The sequence below is a fragment of the Haliotis rufescens genome, unplaced genomic scaffold (genome assembly GCF_023055435.1).
Source record: "Haliotis rufescens isolate VD_foot unplaced genomic scaffold, xgHalRufe1.0.p SCAF_20, whole genome shotgun sequence".
Classification (NCBI taxonomy): domain Eukaryota; kingdom Metazoa; phylum Mollusca; class Gastropoda; order Lepetellida; family Haliotidae; genus Haliotis; species Haliotis rufescens.
The window spans coordinates 6,214,072-6,227,800 of NW_025963891.1; the positions used below are offsets into that span (position 1 = coordinate 6,214,072).

The 13,729-nt window shown below is 40.7% G+C and overlaps 1 protein-coding gene across 3 annotated transcripts in view; it reads right to left on the reverse strand.

Annotated features, from left to right (window-relative positions):
• Positions 1-13,708, reverse strand: part of LOC124150431 (katanin-interacting protein-like) — a 56,003-nt gene extending 42,295 nt beyond the window's left edge. For 2 of the 3 annotated variants that reach the window (XM_046522461.2, XM_048400792.1), the window contains exons 1-10: positions 13,557-13,708; positions 12,666-12,724; positions 9,049-9,119; positions 8,047-8,213; positions 5,947-6,132; positions 5,110-5,192; positions 4,715-4,897; positions 3,004-3,069; positions 2,596-2,664; positions 7-178 (exon numbers count right to left, since the gene is read on the reverse strand). In XM_046522461.2, coding sequence (XP_046378417.2) covers positions 7-178; positions 2,596-2,664; positions 3,004-3,069; positions 4,715-4,897; positions 5,110-5,192; positions 5,947-6,132; positions 8,047-8,213; positions 9,049-9,119; positions 12,666-12,724; positions 13,557-13,563 — 1,063 coding nt within the window. In that variant the 5' untranslated portion in view covers positions 13,564-13,708. The remainder of the gene's footprint in view (positions 1-6; positions 179-2,595; positions 2,665-3,003; positions 3,070-4,714; positions 4,898-5,109; positions 5,193-5,946; positions 6,133-8,046; positions 8,214-9,048; positions 9,120-12,665; positions 12,725-13,556) is intronic. The other variant, XM_048400793.1, reaches the window with a different exon arrangement.
• Between the last annotated feature and the right edge of the window lie 21 nt (positions 13,709-13,729).

Sequence of the window (13,729 nt, forward strand, 5' to 3'; positions counted from 1 at the left end):
GTCTACCTTTACTTGGCAGTGCAGCAAATTCCAGTACGATTGTCTCATTAGGTTTCATGATATTGTTGATGGGGCTGGTCGGGCTGTCTGGGCCGGTGCTGCCCCCTGGCGACAAGTCCTCCTCAATCTCCTCGTCTTCTTCATCGATGGTGGATGCATGGTCCATGTCCTCCTCCTCCTACAAGACAAGACTCTATAGACATGTTGCAACAAACCAATGCGCTGGCAGATGTCCATATGGGTAAAACTCAATAGCTCAACAACGATGCTAAGGAAACATTTACTTTTGACTCTGATCTGATGGCATGAAAATTATTATACAACAAATGGATGGCATAAATCTAAAACATGAACAAAATATTCGACATTCTTGGCAGCAAGTTATTAATTAATTCAAATTCTTTCAATTCAATTTTTGAGAAAAAATAAGAAACCTATTCCGGTAATATGGCGTACTGACGAACATTTCTGCACATTGAACATACAGTTTGTTTTGGCCATAATCGAGAGCGTGATGAACACAGGCAACTGGGTGATGATGCAATATAGCACAAAGTCCTTCTTCCAACCAATGTCAAGCACCACAACCATGATTGGGCCACCGGAGGAACTTATGACAATAAAGGCATGGTAGGTAATTTCCCTTCCCAGTCTTGTTCGAACAGTGCTGCAATAAGCTATAAGCTGTGTGTGTACGAACATGACACCAAGTATCCATGGCAACAAACACAAACAAACCTGATCCCCAAATGTTCTCCCGTGCAGGACGTACGTGTGGCTCTGGTATATTTACAAAGTGAATGTTGTTATTTGCCACAGCAACATTCCAGCTATTTCATTATCACAGCTTGTGGGAAATGATTACTTCAGGCCAGGCAAACCTGTTGCTGATGTCATGAGCAATGGCCCTCATTGTTGGGGGCACAAGGATACACAATTAGCCAGGCCACACACTGACCGGCAGTCATTAGTCAGCTTTTTAAGCATGGGGACCGTTCAGGTTAGAAGAGGTCCCCAATAACCTATGCTGATAGGCTGTTTGCATCTCATTGAATCCCAATTGTCTGGATTGATGCTTATGATCAATCACTGGATTGTCTGACCCGGATTTGATTATGTACAGGGTGTCTTGATATAGCTGGAATATTCCTGAGTGCAGCATTAAACAACAAACAAAATATAGGGGAGGCAGACCAGTTCTACCTCGGAATCCCAGTTGGGGAGTCAGCAAATCTTCATTAACTCCTGAGTGCAAGAGTTATAACACACATCACGATTTGTAGCAACTGTGAATGACATGATTCCAACTGATCCTCAAAGCAAGGAGACTCTCATGCGTGTTTGTAACTCAATCTACAGCAACCCTAGGTTCTCACCACACATCTCAACATCACAGCTGACCACCCCATGTGCATCACCTGAGACTAATATAAGTTCATGCAAACTACAAGGGCTGTAACCATACACTTGAAGGGGAGAAGACACTCTCCTTACAAACTAATCGACTCAGCGATATGATTGAGGCACAAAGTCTGGCGTGCACCTCTCTGTGGATTGTTACAGCCCTGACACTAACCAATTCTAATTAAGCACAGGTTCCCCATTGTTAGTCAGTAGGTTAGTCTGATCTGTTAACTAGGAGGCAACAAGGAGGTTAGAACCGCATACATTTGAACGTCTTACACGCCTTGACCTCAATGCTCTCTGGATGACCAAAGCAAATCATACAGCTTAGAAGATCGCAACTCCTCTACTTGAACATCGACTTATGACAGCCGGTAAGCTTAGACGATCGTAACTCCCATACTTTAACAAAGACTTGAGACAGTCTTAGTGTTTAGATGATCGTAACACCCATACTTTAACAAAGACTTGAGACAGTCTTAGTGTTTACATGATCGTAACACCTATACCTTAACAAAAACTTATGAGAATCTCAATGTTAAGACAATCGTAACTCTCATACTTTAACATAGACTTACAACATTTGTACTGCTGAGGCGATCGTAACTCTAATACTTTAACACAGACTTGCGACAGTCGGAGTGCTTAGATTATTGTCATTCGCTTGTCATGCTGAAGACCAGGGTTCGTTTCCCCACATGGGTACATTGTATGAAGCCCATTTCTGGTGTCTCCCACTGTGATATTGCTGGAATATTGCTAAAAGCGGCGTAAAACCTTACTCACATACTCCAAGACCACAGGGCCCTGACAGTGATTGTAGATGTTAGCAACAGTGAATAGAATGTCAGAAATACATGTTTAAAGTAAATGATGTGTTAAATGGAGAAAGGGTTGTTTCATCTATCGCTATATCACTGTACCACTGTGGAGCACTAACATCAGGAACAAGTCATACATAATACAACATGCCGTAATCTAGGACAAGAATGTATGCACCAGTCCAAATAGCAATTGACGCATTACGTTTGGGTAATTTGTTTAGATTAGTAAGAGCTTTTCTTTAATCTTCTTCATAAACGTAAGTATGTCTTAGAACATTCTCATTTGAGTAATACAACTAGCAATGTCAGTAACAGCAGCAATGTCAGTAACACCAACAGCCCCAGCATGCCAACATCAACATCAAACCTTCAGCTGTATCAACTCCTGGCGTCGTGGAGGGGCCCTGTATGGGTTGGTGGACAATTGGGGGAGGCCCTGATAGGCAGACAGGTCATTAAATAGTACAGAGAAATAGAATGTCCTATAAAATGTAAGGTAGGAAAAAAGCTAAAAGTTTACATCATCAACACTTGTTATTTCTAAACAGATGTACATATCTTAATCAGGTTGATACAAATATATTCAAGTCGTTATGCTACATGAAAGGGTGAATTAGTTTGAAGAAAAATGTCTGACTGTGAAAAAAGTAAAATAATCCCAATGGTGCTGAGAAGAACACATCACACAGATTAGAGAATGAAATGAGAACTACACACTTCAGTATGACAGTGTGGTGGATGGTGTGAGTGGATTGAAGGAACTATGGGCACTTACCGAGCTCACCTCCTTGGCCAGACTCTGTCTGATGCTGGCGTTCATCTCCAGGCTCTGCCGCAACCGCTAAAATAAAGACAAGAATATGCGTCAGACATCACACGCAACACCATGGAAGGTGCATATATGAACAGGATGCAGGTTCTGCCCTGCTGCATTACTACAGTCATAATATCTATTGACCTCTTGTGTGAACAGTGTTGCCTAATTCCGATCACAGAGCTTGTAGCCAGAACCACATGGAGTACACACACGATCAGGAGCTGATGCAGCAAGTCACAGTGAGCCAGCTTATGTAGGAGGGGGGTAGAAAGTGTAGGCACACAACTCCTTACCCTAGATTCTGCCAGTGAGAGAGTCAGACACAACTCCTTACCCTAGATTCTGCCAGTGAGAGAGTCAGACACAGCACCTTACCCTAACGTCTGCCAGTGTGAGAGTCAGACATAGCTCCTTACCCTGATGTCTGCCAGTAAGAGAATCAGACACAGCTCCTTACCCTGAAGTCTGCCAGTAAGAGAATCAGACACAGCTCCTTATCCTGAAGTCTGCCAGTAAGAGAATCAGACACAGCTCCTTATCCTGAAGTCTGCCAGTAAGAGAATCAGACACAGCTCCTTATCCTGAAGTCTGCCAGTAAGAGAATCAGACACAGCTCCTTATCCTGAAGTCTGCCAGTAAGAGAATCAGACACAGCTCCTTATCCTGAAGTCTGCCAGTAAGAGAATCAGACACAGCTCCTTATCCTGAAGTCTGCCAGTAAGAGAATCAGACACAGCTCCTTATCCTGAAGTCTGCCAGTGTGAGCGTCAGACACAGCTCCTTACCCTAATGTCTGCTAGTGTTTGAGTCAGCTGTAACTCTTTACCCTAACGTCTGCCAGTGTGAGAATCAGACACAGCTCTTTATCCTAATGTCTGCCAGTGTGAGTCAGACACAGCTCCTTACCCTGACATCAGCCAGTGTGAGAATCAGACACAGCTCTTTACCCTAATGTCTGCCAGTGTGAGTCAGACACAGCTCCTTACCATGACGTCTGCCAGTGTTTGAGTCAGCTGTAACTCTTTACCCTAACGTCTGCCAGTGTGAGAATCAGACACAGCTCCTTATCCTGAAGTCTGCCAGTAAGAGAATCAGACACAGCTCCTTATCCTGAAGTCTGCCAGTGTGAGCGTCAGACACAGCTCCTTACCCTAATGTCTGCTAGTGTTTGAGTCAGCTGTAACTCTTTACCCTAACGTCTGCCAGTGTGAGAATCAGACACAGCTCTTTATCCTAATGTCTGCCAGTGTGAGTCAGACACAGCTCCTTACCCTGACATCAGCCAGTGTGAGAATCAGACACAGCTCTTTACCCTAATGTCTGCCAGTGTGAGTCAGACACAGCTCCTTACCATGACGTCTGCCAGTGTTTGAGTCAGCTGTAACTCTTTACCCTGACGTCTGCCAGTGTGAGTCAGACACAGCTCCTTACCCTGACGTCTGCCAGTGAGAGTCAGACACAGCTCCTTACCCTGATGTCTGCCAGTGTTTGAGTCAGCTGTAACTCCTTACCCTAATGCTAGTGTGAGAGTCCTACACAGCACCTTACCCTAACTTCTGCCAGTGTGAGAGTCAGACACAGTTCCTTACCCTAATGTCTACCAGTTTGAGAGTCAGACACAGCTCTTTATCCTAATGTCTGCCAGTGAGAGTCAGACACAGCTCCTTACCCTAACGTCTGCCAGTGTGAGCGTCAGACGGTCGTTGAGCTCCTCCTCCTGGCGTATCTGGGCCGCCTTCCGCTTGAGGTAGCTCGTCTTGCGGCTGCTGCCCGGCCTGCTGCTGCTGCTGGTGGGACGGCTGCCGTCATGGCCACGAGCGTCTATCTCCAGGTCACTGTCCGAGTCATACCTCTGCTCCACATAAAGCCACACCATGGAAACGTGTTATCCATTCTTTTGATAATGATTATTCAACTTTATACAAGAGTTTTCTGCATATTGGTTATCTAACATTTCAGAGAAGTAATGCGATTGTAATGGTTATGGAATCAAAAAACCTGAATGCCGACCTTGCAGTACCATCTTTACAATCTATATACAGAAGACAAAAAAAAGGGACCCACCTGGTCTCTCTCATCTCCGGAGCTGCGGTAGTCGCCACTGTCGTCCATCTCGAAGTCGTCCTCGTAGTTGCCCGTCATAATATCTGACATCGAATCACACCATGAGTAAACAACCATGGTACTGGGTGAGTATTCTCATTGCGGACATGTATCACCAAGTTAACAGAAGGGGCACAACTAACCAAAGATCATAACCGGGACAATTCAAACCTATAAGCTGTGGTTCCTGGTACTACCAAGGGAAGCAACTCTGCACAGGGAATCGTGGGGCCTTAGTAGACATGTGTCCCCTTTTCTAACTTGAAACAGGACAACTTTTTCATACTATTGGTATAACTTTTAATTACACAGTGAGTGAGGGGGGATCATCGCTGCTTCAAACAATATTTCAGTTCTATGACATAGTTTAAGCATAATGTTAGAGGTCATAGACATTACCATGGTTACCACTTTGGTGAAACCCACAAGCATGGTGGTAACAAAGCCTGGATCATAATTGGGGCAAAATAGGGAACGTGGGATGCTGAAGAATATGACATGACTTGATTGAAGGGCCAAGTCAAACCCATGATCAACATATCCTGATACAGCTAAGGGATGCAACTCTACTTATCGAATTGTGACACCACAACAGGGCCACCTATGACCATCCATACCAAAATGATATCAATACATACTAAAAGTGGTCACATGAAAGCACCCTTCTAATCATCTTATTTTCATCTATCATCAAGCCTCCATTAACAAAATTTGTAAGCTTAGAAAAAGTAAAAATGTGTCCCAGTCAAATGAAATATTTCAGTTCCTCATGCCAGTATAGATATGAGAAGTACGCACTTGGCGCCCTGACTTTTCTCTTGTCTCCCGAAGCAGTGGTGATGTCCACAGAGCCCACATTCCAGCCTTTCCTGCGAGTCTTGGAGGGAGCGGTGCGAGCTCGCTGCTTCTCCTCCTGAATACGGCGCTCCTCAGCTCCCAGCTCCACCAGGTCCTTCGCGTTCAGGTAGATGTTCCGCCGCATCTCTGTGGCAACAGCATCAGCAATCAACACTACACATACTTCCGGGCCTCTGTTTAACTGGGCCATTATTGGGTGATCTTTGACCCAGCTTACACTGAATCACGATCAGCTGATTACATGAGACGAAAGGATGTGGCTACATAACGTGAGAACAGAATATGACTACAGAAAGTGACTACAGAAAGTGACTACAGAATATGACTACAGAAAGTGACTACAGAAAGTGACTACAGAACGTGACTACAGAAAGTGACCACAGAACGTGACTACAGAAAGTGACTACAGAAAGTGACTACAGAACATGAATACAGAAAGTGACAACAGAAAGTGACTACAGAACGTGACTACAGAAAGTGACTACAGAAAGTGACTACAGAACGTGACTACAGAAAGTGACCACAGAACGTGACTACAGAAAGTGACTACAGAACATGAATACAGAAAGTGACAACAGAAAGTGACTACAGAAAGTGACTACAGAACATGACTACAGAAAGTGACTACAGAACGTGACTACAGAAAGTGACTACAGAACGTGACTACCTAAAGTGACTACAGAACATGACTACAGAAAGTGACTACAGAACATGTTTTATTTCATATCCTAAGCTTCATGTGGTGGACATCACCTTGTACCTGCACATTACACTGATACATTCTTGCTTAGCACCCTGTCATCTGACTCTCCTTAAATGGGTGCTTGTCTCGGGCCGTCGCAGTCTACTTGATTGAACTAATTCAAAACCCACATTGTTTGTCTGTAAACTTAATGGCACTGCGTACATCATTCTGGCATGCATTACACCCATACACTGTCTTAGATTCATACCTATGCTTCGAAATATTCAAAGTCAAGACGTTTCCACATAATTTGATGTAAATATGTGTACCGCGGTACATATCATATTGTGACCTTTATATCGTGATACGTATCGTATTGTGACCTTGCTGTATCATTTCACACCTACTGTCCTCTACATCCCTCTTCACGAGCTCATATTTAAAGGGGGCGGTCAGGTAGCCTAGTGGTTAAAGTGTTTGCTTGTCACGCCGAAGACCGGGTTCGATTCCCGACATGGGTACAATGTGTGAAGCCCATTTCTGATGTCCCCCGCCATGATACTGCTGGAATATTGCTAAAGCGGCGTAAAACCAAACTCACTCATACTTAAAGGTGACCCTGGGATCCTTGACATTTGCTGCTGTGACCTGCTAAAACCTTAACTGTTAACATCAGGGTTATGACAAGCATCCATTGATTTTCATGCTTAATTTCACACTCTGACGCAGTGGTGACTTAGCATAACACCACTGCCACGGGCTAATTTGCATATCACGTGACCGGACTTTTCTCTTGTTTGTAAACAAACGCGCTTTTTCAGAAATCAGAACAGACTAATGCAAGTATTTTGGGGCGCTTTATATATTGTTTTGCATACTTTATACTTGGTAATTATATAGATATGCTCCTACAACTGTGAGAGTGAGTTGCATGACGATACATATTTACACATCAAAGTGACCGTATCGCTAGTTCTCCGTTGGGCTTCGATGACAGCACGTGGAACCGTACAACCAATGTAAACATAGGATAATTACGCAAATGGAAAGAGTTTTTCACGATTTAGGATATTTTCTCAATGAAAGTTAACCATTCTATGACATATGTTTATCTAGATATGTAGACTTGTCAAAAAGTGAAACAGATGAAAAACATATGCAATATCTTGAATGGACTGTGCAAGATGTGACCAATCGTCACATGGCGCTAGCCTGTGGCAGAGGTACTATGCTGGTCGCATGGAACTCCTGGTTCTTCTGGAACTTAATTTCAACACCTGCATACCAAGAACTGAACTACCATGCACTGTCCAACACAACATCCTGACAGCCATTCAGACATGTAGCAGACCCACCTCCAGCTGTTTTGGGCAACTTGACCTTGCCGACACTTTTCCCTGTTGGTTGTGCGATGGGCAGGTCCCGCTCGGCGTTGGCGCCATTCACGTACAGAGCGAAGCCTTGTTCCTTCCGCTCTATCTGGATCTGGCGGGAGTTCTTCTCCCGGAGCTTCTTAATCAGCCTGTGTGCACAACATGCAGTTCTACTTGTGTGGGACATGATCAATGTATTTAGTTCCCATACTGAAACCTAACTTATGTATCTACATTGTTGTGTGGCAGTAGAAACTGTGTAAATGTATTTGTAGTACTTGTCAGTGGCAGCAATTGATTGACGTACTAGTTTAACCCTGCACTCGGCAATATTCCAGCTACATGACAGCTGTCTGTAAATAATCGAGTCTGAACCAGACAATCCAGCGATTTAAATCATGAGCATCGATCTACACAATTGGGATACGATGACACGCATCAACCAAGTTAGCGAGCCTGACCACCCGATCCTGTTAGTTGTCTCTTACGACAAGCATCGTCTCCTTGCACAGCAAGCATGGATCTGTGTAAATGGGAGAGACTAACACACTATCAGTCTGTATAGCCATTGTGTGTACCCGGTCCTCATTTTAGAGGGCTCTCAAGACGTAGGGTACTGGAGACTCATCCTGCCTCCAATCGCCTTGGGCTGCCTTACCATATAACCATATACTCTTCTCCAATTTATCTGTTACAACCATACACTCTCCAGTTTACCTGTTATAACCATACAATCTTCAGTCTACTTGTAATAATGACATATTCTCCAAATAACCTGTAATAATCAGACATTCTCCACTTGACCCATTATAACCATACATTCTCCAGTTTACCTGTCACAACCATACGTTCTCCATTTTACCTTCATTAACCATACATTTTCCAAATTACCTGTTATAATCATACATTCTTCAGTTTACCCGTTATAACCATGTATTATCAAGATTACCTGTTATAACCATAACCATAAACTCTCCGGCTTACCTGTTCTTTTCCTGGAGTAACATGAGGTACTCCTCATGGTGGGGAAAGATTTCTTCCCGAACTGCTGGTGCCTGAAACATCAAATATACAGCATGATACATGCCTAAGTTAAAACTAATCAAATAATATATATACAGTTAGTGGACACAGAACACTCAGCAAAATCTGTGACGAAACACTCCTTTGCCGTTGTGCCGCGAAGTGTGAAACACTAGTACATCCCAGCTTAATCATGTGCTATATTTAGAACATGCAAGTCACGTGACAGTCAGCTGATGTCGTCTGCTTGCCCTAGTTATTACACAGTCGGAGGCGGGAGTTAGGGGTTGCAAATCAGCAAGTATTGTGAGTGAATGGTCGGCGCAGTCTATGGATCTCAATATCATGGAGAACATTTGGTTAAAAATCAAAAGAAGTCCTCAAACACAGGGCGCAACTAACAGTAACTCTGCTGAACATTTAACAACTATCAAAGACGTTTGGATCAATACTGGTTTGGAGTATATTCACAGAGTTGCAAATAATAGCTTGTTCCACCGTCCGTGACGGGTTAATTTCGACATAACGACATATTCTGATATTCGACATATACGATACAAAAATACCTAAATTTAGTGGATTTTTCATCGAGATATCGCAGATAGAAAATTACAGTTACTTACGGAAGTATGGCTTATTGAAAATGGCTGCCGTTTTGGCATCAGTGCAACATGCACAGGTCATGTTAAAAAACATAATACTGGCCATATGTACAAACAGTGAACTTTTCATATAACTATGAGGACAGCTTGCAGATCGTTTCATGATTTTTAGAACTTCCAACTTGGTTGTTAAATGTAAACAAATTGTTGGGTCACGTGAATTTTGAAGATGTTCAAAGTAAACCCAAATGACGCCTAAATCGTAATCATGGTAATAGAAGTCTCAGATGTATTCAGTAAATAAACTGAACAAAATGTTTTAATGAATTTTAAACTAATAGGCTGGTAACAAAACTGGAAATAACTTCTTTGAATTTGGTACCCCATGGAACAGAAATCATGACCCCTCAACAGCTTGCTCAACAGGATTCCCGATACCCTTAACATCTGATTCCTCCAAAAATACTTTAAAATGTGTGTATATTATTGGATAATTAGTAATGTCAGTTGAAAGGTAATAACACTTCATTTAATATATATTTATTTCTTTACATTGTCAACTTTTGCAGGAATTATTTGTGATCAGCTGTTGATTTTGTTGGCATGCGGGAGACAACAGTGTGCGTTATCAGTTTTCTAGGTCTTCAAATTTTTACATGTTTTGATAGTAATTAAATATTCAAAGTGATAAGACATGAAATAGCAACTGTTGTATAGGGGATTACAGTTTGACTGGCAAAAAATATATTATATTCTTTCGAAGATATTTTATGGAACATCTAGAAATATTGTTCAATTAACATTTAATTAGTGGTGACAGTTCATCATATATCAATTAAATAATGAGTATTGGTCCTGGATCACTCTTTGTTAATTAGCAACAATTAAGTCTTTTATTTCCATCAGAAGGCAGTGTGCTTGCCATGTGCTGCAGCCAGAAGATGTGGATGAGTAACAGGAAGTTGAAAAGGCTAATGACGTTCACAATTTTTATGAATTACATTTGAATGAATAATTCACATTTTTCAAATTTTAGGGGAAAATCTGGAAAATAAAGTACTGTAGCATATTCTAAACTTTAAATCCAACTTACTGTTTGGCCACTAAAATTGTTCAGAATCTGTAATTCTTGCATAGTGGGGATTCTTGCAGATGGGTACATTTGTGAAAACTCTTCCAACAGTGGTGCCTTTTCTAAAGGCGATTATCATCTAAAATAGGGTCGTTTGTGGTGAGGTGAAATGGGGTTTAACGTTGCATTCAAGATTATGGCACTTATATATAGCGATGTGCACAGATATGTGTGTTTGGCTGCTTGTACTAGTCTGGACTCATGTTGATTTTATAGCCCACAGAGATACCATGCCACAGTTCAACATGAAAATACCCCACTCAGTCATAGTATACTGACTCTGAGTCGACCAATCCTTGTTTACCAGACAGGGTAACAACAAGTACCATCTCTTAACTTCTTTGGGTACGATTGTTTGTGATCTGAAATGTTCATGGTAAGCATGGTAAGAAGGAGAAAGTGTTGTGTGTATATCCATACAGTTTGTCTTTGGTATCTTTCCAAAATCCCTTCGATAATTGGATTTTTAGGACATTGTTGGTGTTTTGACCTTCAGGCCACGCCCTGCCAATGTCAAGTGTTTTGCATGCATTTTTAAATTTGACCCCTTATTGTATGTTTTCTTGATTTCTGAGGGGATTTAGGTGACAAAAATAATCTTTTAATAACTTTAATGTTGTTGAGCACAGTTTTAAATGGAATAAGCTTTTTGTGCATTATTAAAGTGTTTATGTTGTGATTACAAACACTCGTTTTGTGGACCAGGATGAACAGTGATGCGCACTCCACCATTGTCCACTGAAGCCAGTCTCTGCAAGGTTAGCTGATCAGGCAGAAATATTAATGAAGTAAAGTAACTTACTTTGATCTACTTACGTTTTTAGATACTATAATTTTCATTTGATGAAAATTTTGTTACTTGACACAATGTTTTTTTTCTGTTTTCTGGTATGTTTGATGAACTCATATCTAAGAGTTCAATGCAAGATAAACACAATTTTACTTATCATTTTTGGATGAAAAATTCAGTCATATTTATAGTTTTGTTTATTGAATAGATAATTCATGGACATTCTGTTCATAATCTTAAAAAGTTTTAAGATGATTGGATTGATAATTTTTAAGATAATTGATTCTTTATTTATATATATAAATGTAGATGTAATTGAAAGTTGTAAAATTCAGATAGTTTCAGAAAAAATTAAATTGTTTGTAAACAAATGGCTGCCATATTATCAGTGATGAATTCTTGTGACCACTGTATACATACATAACCTGTATACTATAACCAAAATAATATAAAGTTCTAGATCAGTTATGTAAAATTCACCTTCATTAAATACTACAGTCAAGTCTTGTTAATCCGACAATCGGTTTTATCTGACACTAATGACGGGAACCGATTAAATCAGTGCTATTTAGACCGTTAATCCGACAGTCTCACACTCTGACACATCTAATTTGCAACGAATTACGGAAATCACTCATTAATCAGTCTTGTTAATCCGACAGGACTAACAGGAAGTCAACGTTAGCCACTTAGAAAGCAGCTCTTGTAAGTAAGTTTCAAAGTTGCGACTTCCATTCCAGACTATGCTCTTTAAAGTATTTTGAATATGTCGTACAGTCCTTAACAGTTGTTTTGGGTCGAGCTTTAGAGGTTGCATGATAATAAACAAATTCGGCTAACAATGTAACATAACAATATGAATATTTCAATTTCATATTTTTATTACGTGTTTGTATCGTTATCTATCGTGTAGTTGTCCGATTTTTAATCACGAACGTTGATACTGCTTAATTTGTTTATCCAACATACTCGTTAATCCATCATAATCATATGCAACCAACCATGTCGGATTAATGGGACTTTTTTGTATTTTCTTAAACTACTCAAAACTTACATCAATAGGCACTTGGATGTCTGGATCACCCTTGCCCCATTTCTTCCTTGACTTGCTGGCTGCAATAAAACACAGAACTCTTAGTTAATGGCAGCTGTTCATATACATGGTATACTTCGTGCGTTCATACACATTACTGGCCTTATAGTCATGAAATACAAGATTATCATTTAATAACAAGGCAATCACAATAAAGGAAATGCATAATTAATTGACACAATGCTAAAACAGTGGAGTATCCACAAGTTACTGGAACTGAACATGCTCAACAGTTGTTGACATAAAGGGTACAACAGAGATCAGATGGATATGTACCCCATGCACCTTTCTGTATCTTAAACATGCACTCTAACCAAAAAGCAGAAATGTGCTTCAGTTTGGAATAACATGGCACTGGAACCACAGTCTATTGTACAATGCACATAACAGGTTCCTTTCCTGACTTGTGTCGTTTGCAAAACAACCAGAGACCACTGAGACACCAAACACTGGCCTCTACCATGCAATCATATGAACAGCAGAAATTATCAACTTGGAAAAAAACTCTTTATTTTTGTTCAATGCCATTGTAACCTGTGAATGATGTTAAATCATTCACCATCAAAAATTACGGACAAAATTATGCGATCGTGCTACACTAGCTTGTGGATAAGATAAACTAAACACCTTATTATTACACATATTGCCTTTTGCAATTACAGAGAGAAATTGGCTTATTGATAAAGAAATGAGAGTTAATTACAGCAAGCATTTACTTGTTAGTAGTGAACCGTTAAAACAATTGTACAGCTGAATAAACTTCAAGTGATCGAAAACAGAACAATCGGCTAAGAAAAAAGTTTATCTGTCTGAGCTATTGATATTGAGTAAAATAATAACTAAGGAACTTACTTTCCATAATTTTAGGTCAGGTCAACGTATGCATTACACGTATATTTCCATCACAGTCCTTATTATTGGTGTTTCTAACAGTAGCTTCGTGTGCATGTATGTTGTTGTTGTTGCTGTTATCGTCAGTTTACATTGACATTCCTCCATGAAAATGATGGTTTGCGCACATGCGC